At 33.5% G+C, this 18,924-nt stretch overlaps 1 protein-coding gene across 17 annotated transcripts in view; it reads right to left on the reverse strand.

Annotated features, from left to right (window-relative positions):
• Nucleotides 1–18,924, reverse strand: part of PICALM (phosphatidylinositol binding clathrin assembly protein) — a 100,156-nt gene that overhangs the window by 24,677 nt on the left and 56,555 nt on the right. For 6 of the 17 annotated variants that reach the window (XM_036082167.2, XM_036082169.2, XM_036082170.2 and 3 more), the window contains 7 exons: nucleotides 18,562–18,603; nucleotides 16,222–16,307; nucleotides 14,089–14,212; nucleotides 13,704–13,840; nucleotides 11,619–11,722; nucleotides 5,981–6,130; nucleotides 2,554–2,634 (listed from right to left, as the gene is read on the reverse strand). In XM_036082167.2, coding sequence (XP_035938060.1) covers nucleotides 2,554–2,634; nucleotides 5,981–6,130; nucleotides 11,619–11,722; nucleotides 13,704–13,840; nucleotides 14,089–14,212; nucleotides 16,222–16,307; nucleotides 18,562–18,603 — 724 coding nt within the window. The remainder of the gene's footprint in view (nucleotides 1–2,553; nucleotides 2,635–5,980; nucleotides 6,131–11,618; nucleotides 11,723–13,703; nucleotides 13,841–14,088; nucleotides 14,213–16,221; nucleotides 16,308–18,561; nucleotides 18,604–18,924) is intronic. The other 11 variants (XM_036082176.2, XM_036082172.2, XM_036082175.2 and 8 more) reach the window with 4 other exon arrangements.

Consider the following 18,924-nt stretch of genomic DNA (forward strand, 5'->3'; position numbering starts at 1 on the left):
ACACTATCAAAGTACAAAATAATTTAGTATATAAATCTGACCATTCATCAAGAGGTTCCCAGATTTCTAGACTTACCAATTTAACAACATTTTAAAGTGTACAAGCTGTTTGAGAATTACACCACGGGCCCATTGATTCTTCTCATTACTCCTTACAAAAAGAACTGATGTATCTACTCAAGGAAGACAAAAATCTACCGTGCTTAATTATGTGCCCATGCTACCATCACAGTATAAGAAGTACACATATTGTTCTTTAAATGATTCTGGATACAGTACCTTGGCTGGTCTCCAAAGTTTAGAAAATATACAGAACAATAATTTATAACTAGGATAGCATATCAAATTCCTGTTTTCTCCTGCTATTTTATCCTAGCTTTCTAGAATTTGGTTATTATCAGAGATAAGCCTATCTTTTATAGTAATCCATTTATTACTTTCTGTAAAGAGAGGAGCCATTTCCTGAGGTCCCTAGGGGCATCAATCTGTGCAATTACAAGACTATTACCTAAAAGTATAATAGGTTTGAGAGGATACAAAGTAATCCAGAGCTAGCACCTCAAATTTAAAACACCTCTGGGTATGCAAAAAGTAAAAAGAAATTTTTAAAAAATTGTAATAGCTGACTGACTCCCAGGGAAGCAAGCAATGTAGTTCAAAGTAACAATCCTTCAAGTAGTAACACATCTTCAAGGTAAGAATTCTGCATTTTCATTTCAATGAACATTATCAACTTAAGGGCCGTTTATCCCAAGTCATTTTTTTGGATACTGTTAGGATTTAATTTTTTAAAAGTTACTTAAAACAAAGATAAAAAGCTACTATCACCATTTCAAAAAGAAAATTTATGGACAAAAAAAAAAAAGATGAACAGGCTCTCTGAGTTAAGGTTAACTGTTTAAAATAATCATGACATTGAACTGACTACTCTTTCATTTCACCAAGGCCCAGTGAAAACTCTGCCATTGAGCATCACTAACTGATAGATTAACATTTAGAAACCACTGCCTGGCAGAGCAAATCTCAAGAGGACAATAATAAATTAACTGAAAGGCACAAGATGAACAAGCTTTGGGGACAGAAAGGCATTCCAAACACCTTCCAGAAAAATGTACTGTTTTGTTAAGGGATTTTGGTGGTAGTTCCATAATAAATTAGATCTCATACTTTTTGTGAAGGTAACTTCTACTATTAAATCCTATTAAACACAATGTAAGAGCTTTATAAACAGTATATTATTTAAACCTCACAATAACCCTATTGTGATAGTCATTATTATCCTCATTTTACAGATGAGGAAACAAAGAGATTAAACAATGTTACTCAAGGTCAAAGATTTATTAAGTGGCAAAACCAAGACTTAAACCCCAAATTGTGTGATTCCAGAATCTTTTAGGGGTTTTCAGTTTATCTTAAGTATTTATCCTAAGTATTATATACACTAGTAGGTAGAAAAAGAAAATTCTATCATAATAATTAATTATATTTATTCAGCTATTAAAGTTACATGAAATTCTTGAGCTTCTCACAGCAAATGCTGGGCGGCCAAAAAAGTGAACAACCATGGCAATTTTAAAGTCTAAAAGCAATGAAAAAAGTGTTCAAGGCTGTATCTGATGATTATATAGTAATTTAGGTAAAAAGTTTACATTCCAAATATAAAATGATTTGCATACACAAGATGGTTTTCAATGGTAGTTTTAATGATAATTTTACGTGCCAGGCATAGTGCTAGATTTTATACAGTCATATATGTAAACCTCATGACAATCCCAGAAGTTACTATCATCCCAATTTCCATAGGCTTAGAAAGGTTCAATACTTGTTTCAAGTCACACAGGTAAGGAAGTAGAATTGGAATTCAAACAGGAATTCAAATGCAAATTCACTGGATTCTAAACACACACTTTCTATCAAATGTCCTCATAAATTCCATTTTTAAATACTTTTAATCATGCCCAAGTCTGCTAGTCAAGAACCTCAATTCTTCAGTTGTGTCAGACCTACTTTTTCATGCCAACTGAACTAAGGTAATCAATTCCTATGCACCAAAAAAGAAAAAAAACACATCAGCTGAATTTTGGGGTTTCATTACTACTGCAATGGCCTAGAACATGTTTGGAAAGATAGGAATGAGTATCAAAATGGCCATGCCTCTCTGGAAACTGTGCCCTATTTCTTCTGCCTTTGCAGTGCTGAAAAAGTACCCTTGTTTCTAGGAGAATGCCACAACTGCTCAAGTCAAAATTATTTAGTGTTCTATCACTAACATCTATACAAAGAGCTTGAAATTCCATAAGCTTGTAATGTTATAAGCTCATCTGAAAACGTGAACCTTTTGAGTATAGATTAAAGTAGGGAGATGACAAGCATCCATTCACAAAACAATCCTGTGTTTAATCAAGACAAACAAAATTAGGAAAAAAATGATCTGTTCTTCAAAGGCAAGTATTTTTTTCTTACCGAATTAAAAAAAAAAACTCATTTTAAAGAAAACAAAGAACTCCCTCCTGCATAAATAAATTGATAAACTTTAGAGATACCATTACCTACCTCCGAATAAACCAGCTACGGTAGAAGGCTCATGGCACATAAGGGTAGTATTAGGATAAGCTTGAGTGCCACAAAAAGAATCTGACAAGGCATACATTGGGGGGGGAGGGGGAGGAGGAAGGACAGAAAAAAAGGAAAAGAGAAAAATGAGGAGGAACAGTTAAGAGTGGAATGGAGTAATTAAAAAAACAAACCAACAAACAAAACAAAAACAAAAACAGGAGAGTCCAAGCTCTTAGTGTTCTTCAAATTACAACTTACTTAAAAAAGTAAGTAAGTCTCCATTATGAATACTCTATTTAAAATATATTCACAACAAAATTTTAAAAATAACCAACATGTATTTCCTTAGAGAAATAAGCAGCAGTTGGCTTTTTAGTCAATATTAACACATCTTCTGATGTCTTCTTTTACCGATGAGTAAGCAGGCCTGAACAAGGTCACAGACATGGCATAGCTGGGACCACAACCCCACTCTTCTTGACTTATAATTGCTTTAATGAGGACAAGCTATTTCGTACACTGAGGTTCACATCATCAGATCAATGTCCTCCTCTGGAAGGGTTAGAGGGTGTCTATGTAGCTGTTCTCTGATTTTTCTGGGTCATTCTTAATCCTTTAGAGCAGAGGTTGGCAAATTACAGCCAGAGGCCTATTTTTATATGGCTAAAAATGGTTTTTACATTTTCAAAGGGTTGTTTTAAAAAAAAATGAAAGAAAATAAAAGAATATACAACAGAGATCTTATGTATCCTGCAAAGTCTGAAATATTTACTATCTGGCTCTTTACACAAGAAGTTTGCTGACCACTGTTATAGAGAAGCACTATCCAAAAAACTTTCTAGTATTATAAATCTGCTCTGTGCAATATGGTAGCCACTAGTCACATTGAGCAATAGAAATGTGGCTAGTACAACTAAGGAACTAAAAATTTATTTGTAATTAATTAGAGTTTAAATGACAATAGCTAGTGGCTAATTAGACAACACAGCTCTAGGAATGACATACCTTGGGTCGTTCTTTCCTGCTCTTAATACTCTGAGTAAGAAACTATTGCAATTTTTATTATACAACCCTACTTCTCAGAACTTTTAATGTGAATTAAAAGGCTTCTTATTATAAAGCCTCTTCTTAGGATAGACAGCAAACTACAGCTGCATGTCTTCGTAAATAAAGTTTTATTGGAACACAGCCAAACGCATATTTATGTATTGCCTATGGCTATCTTCATGCTATAATCCCAAAGCTGGTAGCTGCAATGGAGACTATGTGGCTCATGAGCCAAAAATATTTACCATCTGACCCTTTAAGAAAAGGTTTACTGATCCTTGTTCCAGACTAATGCCTAGGTTGACAACAGTGATTTATATTTTCCCTTTCTGTACTCACTTTTACAAAAACGTTTAAGTACTGAACAGTAAGTTTTTGCTAATGACAAAACTTGGCAGATGTGATTTTTTAAAAAAAAGTATACTTTGTACTTTCATTTGTACTATTTACAGTCAAAGAATAACAGAGTTTAGATAAAGATTATTTAAATCTTAGTTTAAATAAATACTAAACAGAGTTTAAATAAAGTTTACACTTCCATAAGGAAAGGGCACTGTAAAGCAAAGCTGCCGGATTCCTGCTTCAAGCTTTTGCTCCTATTAGCTGGGCTGTCTCAGTACATTAACTTTTTTCGGACTCACGTGATCCATCCATAAAAATGGTAGTAATTCTGTTATCAATATGAGAGTTGAGAACTTGACCAAATATTCTCCGGAGGTCCTCACAAGCCTAAAATCACCAATTCTAGGATTTTAATCTTCAAATACACCTACTCACCTTGATGGCCATCAACTTTACTATCTTTCTTTGTTTTTTGGTCTTCCTCTTGCCCCAAACCACAGGCCTTAAACTTAAAAAACATTAGGAAAATGACACTTCTAGTATATTCCTTTTGCTACAGGCTTTCCTTGAAAAGCTTAAAGCTTTTTAAAAGCTCTCTCACAATGGTTTTTTATATTTTTACTCTGCTGCTGTTTCAATGTGAAATAGCTAAGGCCTTTAGCATTTAAGGTTACCACCCTCCATTCTGTCCCTCTGGGGTGAATAGAAGACTGACATACTGAAGCACATGCACTGCTCTGACCTAAAAGATGGGAATTATAAGCCCCCAAGTAAAGACATATCGTCTCATACCCCAAATTAAAGCAACTGACTTAAAAAGACACAAGAAGCCATACTCACTGAATATACTCTAGTTCATATTCAATAAATACAAAGAAAATATAAACTTATTAGAAAACCACATTCCAAGGATAACTCGAGTAACCCTTTATTACCAAGCAAATAAGGTACAGCATTTCACAAATTTTCTGAAGAGTAGCAAAATATGAAATTTAGTTTCAACCACTTTTTATTTAATTTGTAATGTGTTACAATGACATGAAGGAATGCCTGCAATTAATTATTACAATTTGGAGCTATGAGACGAGTTATATATAACGACAGCACCTGCCTTGGATCTTTCTCAAATCTCCAACTACTCTTTTCTAGTCACCTCTCTTCCACCCCCTCAGATGTATCAAACAGAATGTTCAGAATGTGGCTACATGATCTATTTAGGGTACACAGATGACTTTCTGCATGCTGCTTTAAACAAAGATTTAAATTTGCATCACCTTATTCTCTGAACTGAATAAAAGCAGTTTCACCATCTTTTAAGGGGTGTTCAGCATCTTTTCAGCAGGGTTCAAAAACATTAATTTCAGGTTAGTATATACTCAAAAACTTACATTTCCTTGTATAGCTCTGGAGTAAAACTTTACCTTTTTATGGATTTTTATACCACAACCAAAGGCAATTTAGATGAGTTGTTTTTCATTTTCTACTTGTCTTTTATCTCCAGGCTAACAATGAAGTGAAATCCTTAAGAATGGGACAAAGGGTATGTATGGATTTGAGACAATCTAAAATTGTACTATTCACAGTTTAAAAAAAAAAAAAAATGAAGATAGCTACTGAGAGTGACAAACACCCTCTCTCCCAAACACAGAGGGAAAGATATAAGCACATACATATCAGTAAGTTTAAGAGATGTTACCCTATAACCAACTCTCTGAATTAATAAACAAAATGTGGGGGAAAAAAATGTGGCAAATGATGTTAGACAACTTGCGTATCACACTATAATACGATAGAGAACAAAACACTAAAAGAAAAAAACACAACTTCAAAGGAAATTTTCTTTCCTAAAAACTTGGATTAAATAAAATTAGGGATACTAATTTAAAAATGTCACTACATTATTGCTCTTATTTTAAAATTTGATATTAAAATCCAAAATACTTATTGCAGTGCCTTAAAAATAATTAATGAATACGTAAAAAATACTTAGGCAGTATAAACATTAATTGGAAAGAAAGGTTAAATGGTACTTTACCAACAAACATTTCATGAGTAGGTGTCCTAGTAGTAAAAGTGGATACATCTGAAGAAATGGGAAGGTGAACATCACCACTACTTTTTGTGAGGAAAGGATTTAAGCTTGGAATGGCATCATCAACAGCATCTACAGTAGCAGAGAAAGGATCTGTGCAGTCCAAGTGCATTACAGCAAAATGAAGAAAGGAAGTAAATTAATTAGTATTGTAATTAGTCAAAAGATGCAAAGTGAAAAGTAGCAGCTATATTATTGTTTATTAATCTTAAGTGCAAAATACCTAATCATCATCAAGATGGAAGAACTACATTTAACATCTTTTAAAATGAATCCTCAGAAGAAAACATTTATGTGTCTAATTAACATCTGTAGCATACTAAGGATAGATCTGCTCTCCAACATCAGGAAGCCAATAGTCAGGTAAAAAAGAGAATAACCAAAATGCATCTATAAAAGAGCCACCCACCCTGGACCATGTTCCCCACCCTACGTGGGAATGTATTGGCTTTCATGGCATAGCTATGTTTATTCAAGTAACAGATATAAACAACCAATATGTGTGTGGCACAAGTGAAATTTCAAAAAAACAAAGAGAATTAGTGGTAAAGGGCTATTTATAACATGTGGGGTAAGTATTATAAAGGGTTCAGAGGTAGGAAATAAAAAAAATAAAGATGAAGGAAAGGTCTAATGATTTAGAAACAGGAATTTTAGAAAAATTAAGAATAGAGACAAAAGACTGGTGGCCATTTAGCAGACTGGGAACCACTCTGAAGGTCCAGTTAAGAGTTCTAAAGCCAAATCATTAAGGCTTTAATAATGCTAAAGGAATGATAAAAGTACTGTTCCGTATTAGGATGGTACCAAATGTGTATTATTATCAAATCCTACCTCTAAAGTTATTTTAGAATCAGATATTTACTGTACCTATACCTCATTCAAGATAATCATCATTCTAATGATTGAAAACCATTCATCATTAGCAGCAAAAACACTCTTAACCTCCTCATTCTGTACTTTAAACCAGCAGTCTGTTCTTGTCTACTCTAGTCTAGTTTGTGATGCTCACTTAACAATATAGTATTAAGCATTGTATCTTACTCTAAGACTGTACGATAAAACAATAAGAACACAAAAATAGCCTAAGGACCAGCTCATTCACTACACACACTTTCCCCTAAAGTCAATAAATTCAAAGCAGGGGTTCCACAAACCCTACAACTATTTAAAAAAGGAAAATATCAAGAAAATATTGAGGTCACTGGCTTATACAGAATCTTTTTAAAAAATTTTAATTTTTCTATCACACAGGACCTTTTCAAGGAATTAAGCATTCCTATGGAACATCAACTCACACCCAAAAATAAAGTCTTACAAATGATCAAAATTCACTGATATAGTATTCAAACTAAAATGATCATGTTTAACACCTTTCCCATCTCTCCACTCCTCAATAAATGGAACAGGGAAAAAGAATCCAAAAAAGTTAATTGAGAAATAAGAAGCAGAAAATAGATACAAGAAAAAGGTTTTCTGTCCTAAAATAAAACTGTAATGATGACCACTCTAACTCCTTTCTGCGTAAAGGAGATGCATTGTTTAGAGCTGATCAATTTGTTCAAAGTACTATTTTAAAATATTGAATAGTGGCATGACGTTTTTAAAGTATGTTATACATGGTTGGACCCAAAACATCTCTAGTTTTTCCATGCAAAAGAAGCCATGAAAGAAGTCATTCGAAAAAACACATTTTTCTATTACAGATCTATTAGTTTATGAGAAAAGACATGTTTGGGAAAAGTCATTAGTGATCTGCTGCTCTGATGAATGATTAAGTTTTACCTAGGTACTTATTATCAATCATTCTCTATTATATGAAACACCCTAGAAAAGATTATGCAGAAACATGCAAGTGCATCTGTATTTAGGTCCATTAGACAGTAAGAAAAAAGTTCGTAATCTACTTGACAAAATATTAAATAATCTAGATGATGTTAATCTATTAGTGGATACTATACTATCAATAATAAAAACAAATTCATTAAGATAAAAAAGAAATAATGTTCCAGCTATCCCAACTTAAACTTTATTCATCAGACTGGCAACTACTCTAACTTCCTTAAACTTTAAAAAAATCATTTTTTTCCATTATTTTTAACATTATTCACTTGAAAGTTTAATTTTATGTTACAATAGCGAAGAAAAATAATCCAAAAAAGGTGAGGATTAAAACAGCAGTCATATTGTAATGTTGAGGTCCTAGATACTAGATACCTACACTGACACAAGTAAGTTTTTCATAAAGCATTGTGTGTTTCATGCCAGCTGAGAGTAAAGCAAATTAAACTTCAGAATGGATAATTCTTTTTCGCCTGAATTAAATTTTGAAATCTAGCTTAAGATACACATCAGTGTACTGAGCTGATAATATTGCTCATTTTTAGATTTGTTACACAATACAAAGTTTTTAAAATTAAAGGTGATATAAACTTAAATCTTCTCACATATTAGTATTCAACACCAAGTGCTTATTCAGATTCCAGACCATTTCTTGAAAGATCAAAGGCTCATTAATAATGCAATGAGGGGAACAGAAGAGCTTGTGTTCTCTCTTTCATGTTCATTTTTAGGTGGAATCTTAAATGCCTTTTATATAAACATTCAAACCTTAGTTCCCTTTAACTCAACATCCTAACTTATCTGTGATTGGGAATACACAACATCTCTGTGGTGCTTTATAAGAACTACCAAATCTGTTTTAAAAAATACCAACTCTGCTATTAAAAAACCATTTTAGCATATGAAAGCAAGACAAACCTAGAATAAGATTTTAGGATTATCAAAAAAAAATCATACCTTTGGTTTGCCACATGCTATAAAAGCAGCATGATGTAAAACGTTACATATTTCAAATGTTTAGGTAAACTGTTAATTTCAAAAAACTTTTAACAATGTTATGATCAAAACTTTTTATTTATATGACTTATTGATTTATCTCAGTCTAACTTTAATTTCAAAAATAAAGTAAAAAATCTTAACCCAAATGTCCTGGATATAAAAAATACACTGACTGATTTAGAAAGTATTCAAAGTTCTTGACTTAAAACACTCTTCAGCTATCCAATTACACAGAAGTCAAAACTCTGAAATTATCACCAGCTCAGAAATCAAGTATCTTTTTTCGAAAGCCAAGACAAGATTTAATTCTTAAGTTGAGAGGTTCACAGTAAATATCACTGTCCTTTCCTCATATATAATGATAAGCTTTTGGAAAAATAATGGTCAACTGCTATAGCCTCTGCTCCCACTGTACTTGATTTGTATTTTTAATATTTTTAATGGTCTCACTTTTACATAGAAAGCCTAATGTTAAAATATGAAGGAAATTTTGATGGAAATAGTACCAAGAGCAAAATAACCTAAAACAGAAAAATAAAACATGATTAAGTATATTCCAACATACAGTATTCACCCATAGACTGCTCTGAAATGATTTCTTCTAACAGGACATTAAACAACTCTTACAGGCTGAAATTACTTGAAATTATTCTCCCACAATAACAGTCTATCTGCCTTCATATGAGTTCAATAATTCCAAGCCAAAACTTTAACTTGTTATTATTAGAACTAATTATACATGGCGTCCAAACAAAACAACTTCACAGTTCAGTTTCTTTGAAATGTATTCGTTCTAAGACTTGTGTAAAATTTCTCATCCATTTAGAAAAACAACTTTCAGGGGTGCCTGGGTAGCTCAGTCGTTAAGCGTCTGCCTTTGGCTCAGGTCATGATCCCAGGGTCCTGGGATTGAGCCCCACATCGGGCTCCTTGCTCCGTGGGAAGGCTGCTTCTCCCTCTCCCACTCCCCCTGCTTGTGTTCCCTCCCTCGCTGTGTGTCTCTGTCATATAAATAAATAAAATCTTTTAAAAAAAAGAAAACTTTCAGCCTTAACTTTAGAAATCTAAACAGTGTGTCTGTGTTTTTTTTTTAAAGGGGGTAAGCAAGCTAAAACTGCTTACATGGTCATGTCAATTCCACTAAACTTCTAAAACAATTCACAATAAGCAGAAAATAAGCATGTAAATTTTGCCAGATTAAAAATCCTAAAATTAGGACATATCATTAGGTTCTTTAAAAATTACTTTCTTGGGGCGCCTGGGTGGCTCAGTCGTTAAGCGTCTGCCTTCGGCTCAGGTCATGATCCCAGGGTCCTGGGATCGAGCCCCGCATCAGGCTCTCTGCTCGGCGGGAGGCCTACATCTCCCTCTCCCACTCCCCCTGCTTGTGTTCCTGCTCTCTCTCTCTGTCAAATAAATAAATAAAATCTTATAAAAAAAAAAATTACTTTCTTAACCTTAATTTGCTGTCTACATTTCATTCAGATAATTCTAAAATATTTACTGACTTTAAACTAGCTTATCAGTTTTAGAAATCAACTCTGAGATCTTAAGATTTAGCTAAATTAATCTTCTAAGTCGGTTTTTTAATCAAGTCATGGCTCACAAGGTTAGTCTAGAAATCTAGTATTTTAGTGTTTCACTATTCCTGTTCCCTGCCATATCTTGAACCAGAAATAACCTGTCCAGAAAAAAAGAAAACATCCACTCATTCAACAAACTTATTATTACTAATTTAGAACCTCAAGAAGTAACTATAAAAAATAATGAATAAAGTTCTTAAAACTCGAATCATTAAAATAGAGATGAAACAAGTCTAATTCATATTAACATAAAAATTCTCTAGAACAATTAATTTATCTTGCTATGAAAGGTAAGCTGATCAATTCAGATTTTACATGTGAGCCAATAAAACTTTTAAGGTAGCTGGCCATTCTCTATATTTCTGTAGACAATATCCTTGCTCAGAATATCTCCCCTTTTACTCCCAAATAATTGAGTGTTCGTAAAATAATATATACAAACAAACACCACAACCAACCAAATTAAGTAATTTGAAAACATATCATATGCCTAAACAAAACTGCTTAAAAACTGACATGAACTAGTAGGTTCAATCCTTCGAAGATGCCAGGTCAATGATCATGATATAGTCACCCTAAGGTCAGTAACTACTCCAGGGCAGCAAACATTCCTGTTGCTATTAGTGGAAAATTCTTTGAATACCAAAATCTTATAGGTCTGAACTAAATACAAGTTTTAAATACAAGTAGCATAAAGATTGTCATGACATTCCCAGTCAGAACATAGTTCACTGCTTGGTAACACTATATGAGTTTTATTAGAACCTTATCATATATTTACATGACATGAGTTTTTTTCTCCCTAAAGTCACTTTTTTTTCTATACCCAAAACAAAATAACCCTTAGGCATTTTCTGATTATGGAACAGATATTCAACATTGAAAGAATGATTTCATACTTCAACATACACTGGGTCCTCCCTCTTCACCTTCATTAAAACTTCATTTCATAATTTAATTGAAACAGAAATTCCAAAATTACATTTACAACTACATGAAAACGTCTTCAAGGAACAAAATGACTTCTTTGCCATTGTAATATTTTTCAAGTTCTCACGTATCAAGTATAACTAAAAACTACACAAATAAGTGAAATACTACAGAATGGGAAGGGAGTGGCCTATACAACATATAAAGCAGAATTCCTTAATGCTTACCTCCCCATGTACTTGCTACCTGAGACGCAGTAGACATAGGAAGTACAGATGGGTGAAAAGTTGGCTGTTGCAAATCAAGCAGATCATTTGGTAGCTTTGATGTGCTAGGAAAATATTTTGAAAAGATGATTTATTTATTTATTAGGTAAATATTGCTATATCAGCCACTCCCTTTTTCCTGCCCAGTAAATAAAAACATTAAAAGTGAAAAAAGTCCCCAATAATGTAAACTCCAAAAGGAGGAACAGTTTCAGCAAGATAACAGTTGCATATCCTTTATATATATATATGAAATAGATTTTTATTTAGAACAGTGTATTTCTAAGGAGGTTTGGAAAAAATTCAAGTACCGTATTTTGTTTATATAGGATTCAAATAATTACAGCCCTTCTGGAAAGATCAGTGACTGCCCCAGGAAAATGCTGATTTCCTTACTGAAATGAACCTAAACAACATGATTCTGAAATACAAAACATCCTGGCAATTTTAATTTTTGTAAGGAAATTTGTTTTCTTACTTTTAATCTTCAAAGAACTTCAATTACATTTGTAATACTAATACCCCTAGCAAAGTAAAATACCTGTTAACCTCAATTCTATTGCTTCAATATCCAAACATACCAACAATACAGGAAAAAATTATACATGCATATATCATATAAACTTAAAACAGAGCCACCCTATTACACACTCCAGGGGGCACTACTTACAGGATATTCTAAGACTTTTATGTGATTAAGGAATAACAACTCAAAAAAAGATCCTAGAGTTTCCATGAATTAAAGCATTGTGTGTACTACAGCACAGATTATTTTTAACTTACTCAAAAACAAAATGTCTTTTAGACATAAAAAAGTTTTGATAGATAAGTAAAAATACAAATGCATTTAGTGCCTTGAGGAAAAAAAAACAGAATAGGCAATAAGCATTCTAAAATAGGCTGTAAGATTTGCCCTCAATTACAATTAAAAAGGTAAAAACTTTGAGTGTATTAAGTGAAATAGAACATAGTCAAATTACTTCTTTATCTAATAATTTAATTCTCAAACATTCAACATCTTTTCCATTTATCTCTCCTAAGACAGACTCTGTCTTTATAAAGGGAAGAGGTAACAACTAAGTAAAAGTTACACTGAGCTATGAGAGGACTCAGTAGGTGGGAGGCAAGACCTTTTAAGAATGAGTTAATAAAATAAACAGCAACAAGAACAAAATCAAAGAAAACCCTCTCTGTGGAGCATTTACCTTGAGCTAATTAAGCATTGTGCTAATAAATCCTATACTAGCCACCAGGGAGTCTGTGGCAAATGAAAAATCTTGGGCCTCACCCTATACCTACTGAATCAGAAACTCTGAGGGTCAGACTCAAAAATCTGTGGCTTCAGAAACTCTCCAGGTGATTCTGATGCTTACTAAAGATTGAGTACCACTGACTTGTACCATACCATATATCTTATTTGGAAACCAGTTTAAAAAAAAAAAAAAAAAAAGATGGAAGAAAGAGAAGAAAAGAAATAACAGCCAAGATTCCAACCAGAATCTGACTTCCAAACTGAGACTTTAAACCACTCTGAGGTAAAAGAAAGGACAAATTTAGAAAAAGTCAATTATCCTAATTTGCCTGGAAATATTAATTTCCATTGTTAAGTAGCTTTACGCAACAAGAGTACTGAAGTTGGTCTGGTAGGCTTCAATGCCACAGAAAGCTGGCAACTAAACTCTTACTATGTTCCAGATCACTGAGTTTAACACCTGGGAACAGACATGAAAGACATTTAATTTAATATCCAATGAAAGAATACTGTGAAATAGATTACATATCCACGTACATAAATGAAACATCTGCCCAGAGATAACCCACTACATTCCAATTAGTATAAATTTGTAATTCAGCCATCTTCCATGTCCTAAAAATGCAAAATATAAACTCTTAATTATACCATTATCACCATCTATTACCACCTCCTTTGTGTGAATTTATGAATACAAAATCATAAACTAAATCTGAAAAGTTCTGTAACATTTCTATGAGAAGTCTGTCTTTAGATCTAAGTTTTCAAAGGTAATCTTTATCTCTTCCACCTACCTGTTAGAAGAACTAGGGGTAGAAAAGATGTCAATGGCTGGTGCAGTCATTATACCCCCTGCTGAGGTGGACACAGGAGAGGCTGCGGTTGTTAAAGAGGTATGAGGTTTCTTTGCAAGTTCTTTTAGGCGCTGTTCCTATGGAGAAAAGATACTAGCATAAGGAATCCAGAAAGCAGAATTGTGTTAAGGCTTCAGAAAAAAAGCATTACCTAATTTTGTTCTGATGACAGAAAGGTATTCCCTGTTTCATCAGCCATTCAATGTCAGTATGAAAAATCAGACTACTGAGTCTCACCCCATTTGAAATACTGTTATTTAGAGGTCCCAATTACTTGATGAACACCTGTACTTGTTTTTCCCAATACAGAGAATGCAACACCTACCTTTAAAGCTTTTAAACGAGCCTGTTCTTCCTCTAATGCTGCCTGCTTTTCCCTTTCATCCACTTTGGTTAGAGACAGGCCGGTGCTTGCCAGGGAAGAGACTGCATTGGAAAGTGTTGTCGCCCTAGAGTAATTGGACAAAGGTAATTTGGCTTTTTGCAAACTAGTTATGAAACGGTCTGGCAACACAGCCATGGATAACCACTACAATTATGAACTTACCTTATGGACTAAAAATCAGTACTTTAGATGATATATTCTACCCACAGGATTATTAGTAATGAGCTAATTTATACAAACATTTACTGCTTTTTAAATTGTTAGGCTTTGGAAAGGGTTCACAATAACATTAAGGGACACTGCTTCTTCTAAGTCCCAAGGGAGGGAACCAATGCAATTAGGAAAGAGCTCATGTGCTCCCAGGAAAAGCTTGAGTTTCTCACAGGAAATTACTCTGCTAATTTACAGCCCAGGTTTTGGCAGTACTAATACAGGAACACTAAAATATGAGTACTAGTAATAAGTAATGTGTGTCTAGATGTTTCCCTTATAATAACACCCAAAAATGTCGCTCCCAGAGGACCACAGGTTCCTTCAAAGGAAGATCAACTTTATTTCAGTCATTAGTCCACCTGGCACCTCCTTTCTATCTGCTAGTCTTTTGCCAAGCTAGAATTTCCTTTTCAAACATGTCACACGTGCACAATGCATCATCTCTCTCTGGCAGATACACAGCAAGTCACCTCCTTTCCCTTATATCAAAACTTTATCCATACCATAAACCCAAACAACATTAAATTCCCAAATGTTAATTCTAAGCAACATAAACACATGCAGTAAAGAATTCTAACCTGAAGAACTACTCCTCAGTGACCTTTACTCATTTTCCTTTTATCACACGCCAAACATCATTAATTTCTACTCTAAGCATACAAGTGGCAAAACTATTCAAATTTTATGTAAAATCAACTTTATAAAGATACAACTTAGAAGACAAGGGAAGAGTAATATAGTTGTGATAGAAACGCAAGAAACTCAGCAAATTTTATGATAAAGTATGAGGTTAAGTCAATATACCTGAACTACTTGACTTTATTTTTCATTACTTTCTCAAATAAGTGAGCCGTATAATTTGGCTTATGCTTCTAAAAACCTACTAGAAAATTCAAAGAACAAATCTGAATTATAAAGTACTAAAATCCAGTAATAACACTTTCCTTTAAAAATTACTTAAATTTTATTGCCACAAAAAAAAGTTCTGAAACAATCAAAAAGTCTACAGAGAAGGAAGGTTCTCATTATAAATATTTTACACAAAATTTTTTTCATGCTATTAAGAGAAAATTGTCATAAAAAAAATGAGAATTACTCCAGTCACTACCCAACACAAAACTCATGTTACACAGTCAATATGAGATGATCTGTGCTATATTCAATTTGGTAGGTTAACTCGTTTTAGTCTTGGAAATCAGCTCAAAGCCCAATAGACTGATTAAAATATGTCAATAATCAACCACATGAATTGGCATTAGAGAAAAATGATGGAATTTTATGTCAGACATCATAGGTTTGAGTCCCAGAATTACTACTGCATACATTTCACTGGCCTATAGTGGGGGTTAATCAAATTTGTAAAAGGGCATCTTATAATTATAAGACACCATATGAATCAATGTATTATCACTTTTTTTAAAAAAGTTTCATTTATTTTTTAAATTTATTATCATTTTTCTTAAGTTTTATATATTTTCAGTAATCTCTACACCCCACGTGGGGCTCAAACTCATAACCCCAAGATCAAGAGTCGCATGCTCTTCTGATTGAGCCAGCCAGGTGCCCCAACGCACTATCACCTTTGAGAGAAATACTGACACTATGAATATAACTGCAAACCATGCAGTCAGTGTTATCATCTTAAGAGATGCTGACATCTACTGAAGATCAGGAACTATTCCAAGAATTTACATGTATTAACCCATTTAATCCTTGGCAGCAACATTATGAGGTAGATGCTATTAATTATAAATGATTAATCAAGATAAGGGGGAGTCAAATAACTTGGAACTTAAGCTGGATTCATCAACTCTCTCAGAAACATCACTCCTGCTCTTTGCCCTACAAAGAATAATGTACCTGCTTGCAGCCGTAGAATCTTTAATTTTCTTTCCTTCCAAGGAAGCTAAATGTTGTTCCAAAGCATCAAGAAGACTGCTCGGGGCCTAAAATTGTACAAATATTAAGATTTTCATGATAATTAGGCCACTGGTCAAAAAAAATTAAGTATCATCTAACATATGAGTAACAAAAATAGGTATATTCCTCATGAACTAATTAACAGCGGAGTTTTAGCTACCAAAGAATAACATTATTTTTATTACATAAGCATGACCTAATAAGGGGTATTAATAAACATAACCAAAAATATAAAAACTGAGACTATGGAAACATGAAACATTAAGAGGTTCCTGCAAGTAATTAATTTTTTTAATATTTAACTTATTTGAATTTTAAATAAAAACATACTCCTAAAAGCTAGACATATTGTTGGGCAATGTTCCCTGTAATTGATAAATACTTGCTGAGTAACTGAAAGTGCACAAACATTATCAATGTGATACAATTTTTTACCCACTAGAATGGCTAAAGTTAAAGACAAGACTAGCAACATCGAACACTGGTGAAGATATGGAACAAATGGAACTCTTACACAATGTTGGCTGAAATTCATCCACCTTGAAAAAGGATCTGAATTTTTTTTTTTATGAAATTAAATATACACCTAGCTTAACTACCCAATTCCATTCCTAATTATCTACCCAAAAGACATAAAAACCTATCTCCACAAGAAAAGACTTGTTCAAGAATGTTTTAAGTGGCTTTATTTACAACAGTAAAAAACTACAAATCCCAAAGTCCATCATTTGGAAAACGGATAAACAAAATTGTGAAGTCACACAATGAAATACTATTCAGCTACATAAAGAGGAATGAATTAATGGTACACACTCACTACATGGACAGAGCTCAAAACACTGTGATGAGCAAAAGAAGTCAGATACAAGAAAAACACTTGGATGATTCCATTTATATTACATTTAAGATCTAATAAAATTATGCTATTAGAAGTCAAAACAGTGATTTATGGAGAGGACTAGGGAGTGGCCAGAAGGGGACCTGAGAGCTGGGGTGATGGAACTGATCTATATATTGGATGGTGTGCTGATAACACAAATGTCTACAGTTAATCAAATTCCAATGAAATAGATATTTAGCTCAATTTTGTTTTAAAAAACAAAGACTGGCCTTTAAAGGCTATGTATCAAATCTTAATATGAAGAGCTAATTACTTTCAAGAGGAAACAAAGTGAGCTGAAAAGGAATTGTTCACTATCTTTCAGTGAAACAAATCCATCAGTGGCATTTACTTGCCCCAAATATTCTTTAGGATTTGAGATAAAGAGTTACTGGATTACAGGTATCTAAATCTACCAATTATGACTTGAACAATCTCCTTCATTCTGCATTTTCTCTCTATATATAAGACCTTACCTTAGTACAAGAAAGATACAGTAGAAAACCAATTAAAGCCAAAAATATTAGATTATAACATTAACGTCTATGTTGAACTGAGAATACATGTGCACCACTCCCTAATCTCAACAAAATGTCTAAGACTCCCAAGAGCTCTTGTCAGAGATGATGATGAGAATGTTGTTGACAGTGATTAACATTTAAAAAGCTATTACAGCGGGCGCCTGGGTGGCTCAGTTGGTTAAGCGACTGCCTTTGGCTCAGGTCATGGTCCTGGAGTCCCAGGATCGAGTCCCGCATCGGGCTCCCTGCTCGGCGGGGAGTCTGCTTCTCCCTCTGACCCTCCTCCCTCTCATGCTCTCTGTCTCTCATTCTCTCTCTCTCAAATAAATAAATAAAATCTTTAAAAAAAATAAAAAAAATAAATAAATAAATTAAAAAAAAGCTATTACAGCACAACAGGCAACATGCTAGCTACCTTGTATGTAATTACTGAGTCTATGAGGAAGGTACTAGTAGTATACCCATTTTACAAATGAACAACCTGAGACAGTGAAATGTAAATATCTTGCCTAAGATCACGTATCTGATATAGAGCAGGAGCCAACACAGAGTCTAAAGTATATCTAAGCTGAAAGTTTAGATAAACTACTATGTTACAGAATCCTAAATTAAAACTGGGCTTTGCACTGGAGAGATTAAAGGAAATAAACTAAAGGAATAGTATAGTAGTGGCTAGTAGTGGCTCCACCAACGTAAGAGATGAAGAGATCATAATGCTAAAACAACAGTCAGCAATGTATCATGTTAAAATCTGTCAAGAAAAATTACACTGATCTCCTTGACAGTAGGAGCTGCATATTATTCATCTTTGTACTGTTCACACCTAGCAATACAGGGAAAGCTAGCAGACAGTGAATTGATATTATGCAATATACTTACCTGTGAAAGGTCTGGTATATCACCTCTGTCAATTCCGACTTGCTGTAAGAAGCAGAAGCATTGTATTTAATGATAAAGAAGTAATAAAAATAAAATTTAGAAAATGAAATTTACGGCAAGTATTGTGAACAATATTCTAGATAGACATCTTTAAAATCAGAAGAATATTTAATCTCCAGAGGTATCATTCAATATTTCCAAGGGCTTAGATGTTCTTTAATGGCTCTGAAAGTTATAAAAGGAGGAGATCTAGAGGTGGTAAATTCAATAAGACTACTAAGTTACCATCTCCACATCTTCTGAGCACCTAGGTAAGCTAAGCTGTCACAATCTGCAAGCCCAAAGACAGTGTCATGAAAGAAT

This window comes from Halichoerus grypus, chromosome 11, assembly GCF_964656455.1.
Source record: "Halichoerus grypus chromosome 11, mHalGry1.hap1.1, whole genome shotgun sequence".
Classification (NCBI taxonomy): domain Eukaryota; kingdom Metazoa; phylum Chordata; class Mammalia; order Carnivora; family Phocidae; genus Halichoerus; species Halichoerus grypus.